The sequence below is a fragment of the Prinia subflava genome, chromosome 11 (genome assembly GCF_021018805.1).
Source record: "Prinia subflava isolate CZ2003 ecotype Zambia chromosome 11, Cam_Psub_1.2, whole genome shotgun sequence".
Taxonomy (NCBI): Eukaryota; Metazoa; Chordata; class Aves; order Passeriformes; family Cisticolidae; genus Prinia; species Prinia subflava.
In genome coordinates, this window is record NC_086257.1 from 17151625 (window position 1) to 17161425 (window position 9801).

Below are 9801 nucleotides of genomic sequence, written 5' to 3' on the forward strand. Positions count from 1 at the left end.
GGCTATGCACAACTTCACACCTCACCTTGATAGTTCGCAGCCCTGTGTGATCACCTGTCCAGGACAAAGTGTCACCGCAGGTCACCTGCTCGATGCCCAGGGTGCTGCTGCACAGGGGGAGAAAGTGCTCCCTGGGGTGCCTGGTGGGACAGCATGAGGCAGTGCCACCTGCCCAAGCTGTGGAGCCAGGGACACAGCATGGCACGTGTGAGCAGGAGGGGGGTGTGTGAACACAGGTGGTGGCACGCCAGGGTGCCCACGGGTGTCTGTGATATGTGGAGGCCACGGCAAGCCTGCCAGCAATGCTGCTTCACTTGCCCAGCTCGGGTGGCAGCGTTACCCATGCCAGAGTGGTGGAGCCCCGGGTCTCCAACGCCAGTGCTGCTGCTGGTGTCAGTGCCGGTGCCGCTGTTGGTGCCAGTGTCGGTGTCAGTACTGGTGTGTCAGTGTCAGCGCTGGTACCAGTGTCAGGATCAGTGCCAGTGCCAGTGTCGGTGCCTGTGTCAGTGTCCGTGTCAATATTGGTGTCAGTGCCACTGTCATTGTCAGTGTTGGTGCCAGTTTCAGTGTCAGTGTCAGTACCGGTTTCAGTGTCGGTGTTGGTACTGGTTTGAGTGTCAGTGTTGGTACCGGTCTCAGTGTCAGTGTCCATGCTGCTTTCAGTGTCAATGTCGGTACCAGTTTCAGTGTCAGTGTCGGTACAGGTTTCAGTGTCGGTGTCGGTACCGCTTTCAGTGTCGGTGCCGGTACCGGTTTCAGTGTCAGTGTCGGTACCGGTTTCAGTGTCGGTGTCGGTACCGGTTTCAGTGTCGGTGCCGGTACCGGTTTCAGTGTCAGTGTCGGTAGCGGTTTCAGTGTCGGTGTCGGTACCGGTTTCAGTGTCGGTAGCGGTTTCAGTGTCAGTGTCGGTACCGGTTTCAGTGTCGGTATCGGTACCAGTTTCAGTGTCGGTGTCAGTACTGGTTTCAGTGTCGGTACTGGTTTCAGTGTCGGTGCCGGTACCGGTTTCAGTGTCGGTGTCAGTACCCGTTTCAGTGTCGGTATCGGTACCGCTTTCAGTGTCGGTATCGGTACTGGTTTCAGTGTCGGTGCCGGTACCGGTTTCAATGCCGGTACCGGTTTCAGTGTCGGTATCGGTTTCAGTGCCGGTACCAGTTTCAGTGTCGGTGTCAGTACCGGTTTCAGTGTCAGTACCGGTTTCAGTGTCGGTGCCGATGCCACGCACGTGGCGCCGCCCCGCCCCTGGCCCCGCCCCCGGCGCGCGGCGGTGCCGTCACGGCGCTGCGCAGGCGCAGTGCGGCGGAAGCACGGCCGGGCGAACATGGACGCGGGCGGCGGCGGCGGGCAGAGCCGGGTGCAGGGCGGCCCCGGGGCGGGCGGCGACGAGAAGCCCACACCGCCTTGGGGCCGGGACCGCCGGGACCCGCCCGCCGGGCCCGAGAAGGAGCAGGAGCTGGTGAGTGCCGCCGCGCCGGGAGCCGCAGCTGAGTCACGGCCCATTCGGGCCCGCGTCACCGGCGGGGCAGGACGTCATCCCGCGTCACGGGGCTGGCCGGCATCCCTCCGGGAACGGGACGTCATCCCGCGTCACGGGGCGGCCAGCATCCCCCGGGGACTCCCTGCAGCGGGGACGCGTGACGGCAGCAGCGAGAGGGGTTCCCTTCGGCGGGGCCCCGGGACGGCACGGCGTGCCCGTGACGCCATTGAGGGGTCCCGTGTCTGGGCGGGGGGCTCGGGGCCTCAGAGCAGTGTTGGTGCGGGAAGCGGTGGTGTGACCCGGGAGTGTGTGGCTGTGGGCGCTGTGGAGCGATCCCCGCTTTGCCCAGCGCGGGGGTGACCTTGGCTCTGGGAGTCCCCGTGGGCTGGGCTGCACAGCCTGTGGGTGAAGGGGCTGCTCTCAGTCGGGTGTCCCCGCGTTGGGTTGTGACCTGACGTGCCCCTCTCTTTGGGTTGTTTTCATACAGCACAGAGTAATGGGGGACGTACATCTCACACCCCAGCAATTTCTTTGGGAGGGTATCCCCAGTAATGTGAGCTTTGCTCCACCCTGGCAGCACTGGGACGGGACGGTGTCCTGAGCAATAAGTGCATCACTTTGTCTTGGTACCCCTGTGGCTTGGGGTGACACCCCTGCCTCTGTCACACTGAGACTTACAGTACTCTGTACCCTTAACTCTGCTTTCTCCTGTGCATTTCGGCAGTCCGAGGAAGACAAGCAGCTGCAGGATGAACTGGAGATGCTGGTGGAGCGCCTGGGGGTAAGTCTGTGCTGTGCCCCTAAGCAAGGAGTCCTGGCCAGGATTCGGCTCAGTCTGTCTCTTGCCTATAGCTATTCCCAGTGTAATGGAGATGGGGGGAATTTTACCTTGGGTGGGGTGGTGTACAAGCAAGTGCCCCTGCTTGTCTGCTGTGAACTGTCCCCCAGCCTTGCTGCCTGTCTGACCTGTGCCCGAGGAACCTCTGTGTCCGTGGTGTGAGAGATGCTTTCTGCCCTGTTGTGCCCTCCTTCTCCAGCTCTTGGGCTGAAGGAGGGAACCCAGGGTGGGGGGCTGTTCTAAGGGCCATGGCTGTGTTTGGGGAGGGCTGGTGAAGTGCTGGCTCAGGAGCCAGCCCCTTGCTCCCTGACAGCAGCTTCCCTCTGCAGGAGAAAGACACGTCACTTTACCGCCCAGCCCTGGAGGAGCTGCGGAGGCAGATCCGCTCTTCCACCACCTCCATGACCTCTGTCCCCAAACCCCTCAAGTTCCTACGGCCCCATTATGGCAAACTGAAGGAGATCTATGAGAACATGGCTCCAGGAGAGAACAAGGTAGAAACTCTTGGCCCCTCCATCCCATGTGACTCAAGGGAGAGTGCTGGGGCACACAGAGCCCTCTGGACCCTGGGTTCTAACAGAAGTCTCTGTGACTTGTTCCAGAGGATTATAACTTGTCAGGATGGTACCTTTGCCACCTGTGGTGGTTTGCTGGCACAGGGAGGGTGTTGTTGTGTCCCTGGCTGCCCGTTTCCCTGTGCCTGGCCTGTGTCTAGAGCTTCACGCTCTTTCTGCAGCGTTTTGCAGCAGACATCATTTCTGTGCTGGCCATGACCATGAGTGGGGAGCGTGAGTGTCTGAAGTACCGGCTGGTGGGCTCCCAAGAGGAGCTGGCATCTTGGGGGCATGAATACGTCAGGTAAGCCTGAGTGGGACCAGAACTTGGGGAAGGATGAGGACTCAGGGGAATTTCCTGGAGTGCTTTGGCTTTGGTCTGTCTTGACTAGCTGGTCGTGTTCAGCTGCCCCTATCACACCTGCACATGCGTCACTTCATGCTCTATTCATGGTGGTTTTCTAGCTGCAGAGGTCTTGCTGCTGTGGCCTCTGAAATTTCTGGTCTTAACCCTGCTCCTCCTCTGGGCTTGTCCCCCATAAGCTCTGCAGAATGCAAAGCCTCCATAAACAGCACACGGCCCTGACTAACTGGGAGCAGTTGCTCCTTGTTCTCATGGCTCAGTGAAACTGCTTTTTGTAGTGGTGATGCCGCTTTGTTCCTGCAGGCACTTGGCAGGAGAGGTAGCCAAGGAGTGGCAGGAGATTGATGAGGCTGACAAGGCTCAGAGGGACACACTCCTCACCCTGGTCAAGGAGATCGTCCCCTACAACATGGCCCACAACGCAGAGCATGAGGCCTGTGACCTGCTCATGGAGATAGAGCAGATGGACATGCTGGAGAAGTACATCGATGACAATGCCTACTCCAAAGTGTGCCTCTACCTGACCAGGTGAGGTGCTGGATGGGGCCTGATCCCTGCTGGGCCAAGGTTGCCTGATCTGGATGTCACTCTCATGTCTGTCTCCTCCTTAAAGCTGTGTAAGCTATGTCCCAGAGCCCGAGAATTCGGCTCTCCTGCGCTGTGCCCTGGGCATCTTCCGCAAATTCAATCGCTACCCTGAAGCCCTGCGCCTGGCTCTGATGCTCAATGATGTGGAGCTGGTGGAGGACATCTTCACTTCCTGCAAAGATGTGTAAGCAGAGATGTTCTTCCCTGCCCTCTGCAGCCTTTGGTTATCCTGGTGGAGCAAGGCTCCCCATTTGAGCAGGTGGCATCTGCCCCTGCTAGAGGTGTTTGAAGGTTTGGATTGAGACTCTTGTCTTTGAAATGAGGATGGGCAGGAGTGGGTCATGTCTGTATGCCCTGGGCAGGGCATGTTGGCTCACTGCTTGGTGAACTTGTGTTTGTGCTGGGGCTTACTTGCTTCTGGGTGCTCAGGAAACCCCTCCCCTCTGCACAGAGTTGTCCAGAAGCAGATGGCTTTTATGCTGGGCCGCCATGGGGTCTTCCTGGAGCTGAACGAGGATGTGGAGGAGTACGAGGACTTAACAGAGATCATGTCCAATGTCCAGCTCAACAGCAATTTCCTGGCCTTAGCCAGAGAGGTGAGTGTTCCAGCTGGGAAAAGCACCCTGGGCTACTCCAGCTGTGGCTGCCCTGACTGCCAGGCTCTGTGGCAAGATTTGAGAAGAAATTCATCATCCCTGTGATCTGGGCCAGACACATCCTGGAGGAGTTGCCACTGTAGGATGTACTGGCCAGGAGGTAACTCCCTTCTCCCTTGTCTTTGCAGCTGGACATCATGGAGCCTAAAGTGCCGGACGATATTTACAAAACCCATCTGGAAAACAACCGTAAGGGCTTGTGATGTGGCTTTTATTGTCCCTGCCTGTGTGGAATTCTTGAGGCTGCCAAGCACCTCTGAGCCTGTGTGGTCAGATGTGTGTCTGAGGTGGGCAGATGGCCTGCCCATGGTCTCTGACCTGTGGATTTGGGCTTCTCCTTCCTGCTGGTGATCGGACAAGTCCTTGTTCCCCTATGGTGTGGGATGGCTGCATGGTGGAGGGCTGGCAGGGCTTCTGTTGCTGCTTTTCTCACCCTGTCGTTCCACAGGGTTTGGGGGAAGTGGTTCCCAAGTGGACTCAGCCCGGATGAATTTGGCCTCCTCCTTTGTGAACGGCTTTGTGAATGCTGCCTTTGGACAGGACAAACTGCTGACAGATGATGGCAATAAATGGTTGTACAAGAACAAGGACCATGGTGAGTTAGCTGGCTGGGCAGGGCTGGAGGTGCCTCTAGCCTTGGGGTTACAACCCTGTCCCTTTTGGGGTCAGGATGGCTGAGCTGGCCTCTATGTCCCTGGCTACCACCCGGCCCAGGCAGGGCACATCAGTTCAGGCCTAATGTGGGCCTTTCTTTCCTGCAACCTCAGGGATGCTGAGTGCTGCAGCCTCGCTGGGCACAATCCTGCTGTGGGACGTGGATGGGGGACTCACGCAGATCGACAAGTACCTGTACTCCTCCGAGGATTACATCAAGGTCAGTGACAGATCCTGGCTCAGTGTCTGTGTGGGGCAGTCCTGCTGTGAGCTGGGTGTGCAGCTAGCTGGAGAATGCTCCTTGCTTTGGTCCCCTGTGCAGCTCAGCTCCTGCACAGAGAAGGGTTGCATGCTCTGTGGCCCAGGCTTTCGAGCAACTCACAGCAAGGTGTGGATTTCTTGGGGACTGTCTGGAGCACCTTGAGGGCTCCCCTTGTCACAGAGCTATGAGCTTTGAATTGCTCAGCTTGATCTAGAGTGGTGTTGCCCACTTGGTACCAACTTGCCCATCCTGGGGGTGGGTGTGATGTGTGAGGTGACACCAGTCACTGGCTGGCAGGGAGCTTTGTGTGTTGGTGGCTAGTGTGTGACAGTGCTTCTGCCTTGCAGTCTGGAGCCCTCCTAGCCTGTGGCATCGTTAACTCAGGGGTGAAAAATGAGTGTGACCCTGCCCTGGCCCTCCTGTCTGACTACGTCCTCCACAACAGCAACACCATGAGGATTGGAGCCATTTTTGGGTAAGGGCCTGGCCACAGCCTCCCTGTGCTGCACAGGGTGGTGCAGCCCCTCCCTCACACCCCTCTGGACTCTCTGCAGGCTGGGACTGGCGTACGCGGGTTCCAACCGAGAGGATGTCCTGACTTTGCTGCTGCCTGTGATGGGAGACTCCAAATCCAGCATGGAGGTAGGGAGTGAGGCAGGGTTTGCCTGTGATTCCTGCTTCCCCATCCAGTGCCCCACAGCTCCTGGGAATACAGGCTCTGTCGTGCAGCCAGCTCGAGCTCCAAGAGCAAGGCTACGCGTCCCTGCTCAGCACTATGCTGTGCCAGAAGAGCATGACCCTATTTTCCTTATCTGAGCTGCTACCACAATGGGATTGCAGTGGATTTAGGAGGGTAGGAAACCATCAGCTCTCCCAGTAGCTCAGATTTTCATAGGTAGCGGAAACCAAGGGTACCTAGTACTGTAGGCCAGCTTACTCTGAGCTGTCCCTGTGTATGACATGGCTCCTTCCTCCATCACTAGGTGGCTGGTGTGACTGCCCTGGCCTGTGGGATGATATCAGTGGGCTCTTGCAATGGGGATGTCACCTCGACTATCCTCCAGACCATCATGGAGAAATCAGAGACAGAACTGAAGGACACATATGCCCGGTGGCTGCCACTTGGCCTGGGCTTGAACCACTTGGGTAAGACTGGGCAGTGCCAGTGGCTCATGGCTTGGGGGACAGGGTGGAAGCATCCCTCCAGTGCTGTCCTTTAACCACTATGCTTTCCTTGACAGGGAAGGGAGAGGCAATTGAGGCCATCTTGGCAGCGCTGGAGGTGGTGTCGGAGCCGTTCCGCAGCTTCGCCAACACGCTGGTGGATATCTGTGCTTATGCAGGTGAGTTGGGCTGGTTGAGGTGAGGGGAGGCAGGAGCAGGTCCAGGGTCTTCTGCCTGCTGATCCTGGCCCTCCACTTTCTCCCCAGGCTCAGGGAATGTCTTGAAGGTGCAACAGCTCCTGCACATCTGCAGTGAGCATTTTGACTCCAAGGAGAAGGAGGAGGACAAGGACAAAAAGGACAAGAAAGAGAAGGAGAAGAAAGAGAGCTCAGCTGACATGGGTGCTCACCAGGTGGGGAAATGTGGGCTAGGATCTGTGTTCCTGGAGCAGGAACTGGCTTTGGAGGGGTTCCTAAGGCCCTTGTGGTGTCAGAGCAGAGGGAAAACAGCTCCCAGCAGGATCCCCTGCTCACCCTGTCCTCCTAGGCTTGGGATGGGCACAGAGGCTTAAGAACTCGGGTGTTGGGCTGGGTGCTCCCTGCCTGGCGCTCAGTGCTGTGTCACTGCAGGGTGTAGCGGTGTTGGGGATCGCGCTCATTGCCATGGGCGAGGAGATCGGCGCCGAGATGGGCCTGCGCACGTTCGGCCACCTGGTGAGTGACACCAGGGGGACAGCACAGAGCTGGGAAGGGACCTCGGAAGAGAAACTGGGTATTGCCTCACATCTCAGCAGACCTTGCTGCTGTCAGTGATCTGTGTCTAACACCCACCTCCCCTCTGTGCAGCTGCGGTATGGGGAGCCCACCCTCCGCCGTGCTGTGCCCCTGGCCCTGGCTCTTATCTCAGTCTCCAATCCCCGGCTCAACATCCTCGATACCCTCAGCAAATTCTCCCACGATGCTGACCCCGAGGTCTCGTACAACTCCATCTTTGCCATGGGCATGGTGGGCAGTGGTAAGTCTGGGGACAGCCTGGTTTGGGGTTTGTTTGGGGGGAAGGTGGGAGATCTGTGCCTTGCACACTACTCTGCCTGCACCTCCTTGTCCCCAGGTACCAACAACGCCCGGCTGGCAGCAATGCTGCGGCAGCTGGCCCAGTACCATGCCAAGGACCCCAACAACCTCTTCATGGTGCGGCTGGCCCAGGTAATGATATTGTGCTCACTGCTTGTGTGTGGAAGGGGACGTTTGGGGTCCCTGCCCTAGGTGTGGGAGGAGAGTGGTGTCCTGGGGGTGTCACCCTCCTGGGGGCAGAGCTGGGAGTCCCAGGTTACTCCATCGCTCTTTCATGTGCTTTCTCTGCAACACCAGGGCCTGACTCATCTGGGCAAGGGAACACTCACCCTGTGCCCATACCACAGTGATCGCCAGCTCATGAGCCAGGTGGCTGTGGCTGGGCTGCTGACCGTCCTCGTGTCCTTCCTGGATGTGCGCAACAGTGAGTAGTGTGGGCTCTGTCCCCCCAGCCCTCTTTGCCCTGCAGTGTGGGCGTTGCTCAGTCCCTTTGCTTGTGTCTCCCCTCCAGTTATCCTAGGCAAGTCCCACTACATTCTCTATGGCCTTGTTGCTGCCATGCAGCCCCGCATGCTGGTCACCTTCGATGAGGAGCTGCGGCCTCTGCCCGTGTCGGTTCGGGTAGGACAGGTAAGGGGCAGCCAGGGCTGGGCAGGGGGTGTGCTGGTGTCCCTCTGTGTCCCTGGCATTGACCTCGCTCTTCTCTCACAGGCTGTGGATGTGGTGGGCCAGGCAGGCAAGCCCAAAACTATCACTGGCTTCCAGACTCACACAACACCAGTGCTGCTGGCACATGGAGAGCGGGCAGAGCTGGCCACAGAGGAGCACGTGCCTGTGACACCCATCCTGGAGGGATTTGTTATCCTACGCAAAAACCCCAACTACGATGTTTGAGCCAAGGGGAAGCTGGGGGGTGGGTAGGTGGTTTGGGAGGGGAGGGAAAAAAAATAGTTTGTTTTTGTTACTGAGAGTCAAGGAAATAAACTATGCGGGGACTAGTGCTGCCATCCTCTCCTTGCGCTGGGTGTGTGGGCTGGGCTCTCATCCTTGTGTGTGTGCTGTGCCTGTGGCCCATGGAGGCTGTGCACAGTGCAGACCCAAGATGCAGGGCATGAACACAGAGTAGTGGGGTGCCATGGGTATTCCTAAACTTCAGCATCCAGCTGTGCCTTGTGTGTGCACCTGGCACAGCCACATGTGCTCAGACTGTGCAACTCCCCTTTAGCTCAGCAGGGCCTGTCCCTGGCTGGGACTGCCCTCCTGGGGGGTCTTGGTTGGCAACTCTGAGCTTTCAACTGCTCCAGATGCGCTGGGTTCTGCCATCATTTGGTGCTGCTCCAGAGCTGACATAGGGGTTAAAAGTGGTCAGGGAGAGAGGGGATGGAAGCTACATGGGAAGTATTTTTAGCAAAGAGGAAAACCCTGTTTCCAAAACTTACAGTGTCTGGAGCCTGCTGTGCCCCAGCTGGGTGGACAGGGGAGGCCTCCTGCCCATGTGTATCCAGCTGCTTCCCAGGTCTGGGTGGGAGTGGGGTGCTGAGCAGCAAAGGGAATGGGACGGATGCAGGGTAGGGGTAAGGTGCTGCATCCTGCAGGGTACAGGGTGGGGACTATGTCCCCTGTGGGTGTAACGTGCTGGGGGTTCTGGGCAGGTGCAGCTCCTGGCCGGGGAAGGGAGGGATGCTCGATGGGTGCAAGTGCAGCGTGAGAGCAGACCCCAGATGGATGCTGGTCCCGGGAAGGGGCTGGTACACGAAGGTGCGGCCACGGCTGAGGCCATGGCTGGATGGAGCATGGGTGGGTGCACGCCGGGGCACTGTCAAGTTGTGGGTGGGGGGAAGTCCTGGGTGAGGCCGGGTCCTGGTGCTGCCAAGCACCGAAGAGATGCGGGTGCCGCTGGTGCCGGTCCTTGGGTGATGTCAGGCCCCGGGTGCCTGTGCGTCCCGAACGGTGCCGGTGCCAAGTGCGCCCACTCACCTCGTGACTCTGCACGGGGTGCACGGCGGCGGGACGGGGCGTAGCCATGCGGACCGCGGCCTCCTCGGGGACGCGCGGCGCTCGCCCCGCCCCGCACGTGACCGCAGCGGCGGGGCGGGCGCGGCGTCGGCGCAACGTGCGGGGCGGGGGCGGGGCCCGGCGGGCTCCGGGCGTGGCGGCCCCGCCCCCGCGCG

The 9801-nt window shown here is 59.1% G+C and overlaps 1 protein-coding gene across 1 annotated transcript; it reads left to right on the forward strand.

The window, feature by feature from the left end:
* Nucleotides 1-1276: 1276 nt before the first annotated feature.
* Nucleotides 1277-8558, forward strand: PSMD2 (proteasome 26S subunit ubiquitin receptor, non-ATPase 2). The gene is made up of 21 exons (XM_063408373.1): nt 1277-1456; nt 2202-2258; nt 2645-2809; nt 3052-3173; nt 3537-3761; nt 3847-4005; nt 4273-4417; nt 4606-4666; nt 4926-5072; nt 5245-5351; nt 5741-5868; nt 5948-6035; nt 6377-6539; nt 6635-6736; nt 6824-6969; nt 7187-7270; nt 7403-7571; nt 7668-7762; nt 7928-8054; nt 8142-8260; nt 8342-8558. The coding sequence occupies exons 1-21, from the start codon at nt 1322-1324 to the stop codon at nt 8522-8524; spliced, it is 2727 nt and encodes a 908-aa protein (XP_063264443.1). The 5' UTR covers nt 1277-1321; the 3' UTR covers nt 8525-8558.
* The last annotated feature ends 1243 nt before the right edge of the window (nt 8559-9801 follow it).

Excerpts from the sequence above, each read along its gene's own strand:
- PSMD2 (XM_063408373.1), top strand. The coding sequence starts at position 1,322 with ATGGACGCGGGCGGCGGCGGCGGGCAGAGCCGGGTGCAGGGCGGCCCC. Across the intron at positions 5,352-5,740 it reads CCTCCGAGGATTACATCAAG|TCTGGAGCCCTCCTAGCCTG; the intron begins GTCAGTGACAGA and ends TCTGCCTTGCAG. Across the intron at positions 7,763-7,927 it reads TCATGGTGCGGCTGGCCCAG|GGCCTGACTCATCTGGGCAA; the intron begins GTAATGATATTG and ends CTGCAACACCAG.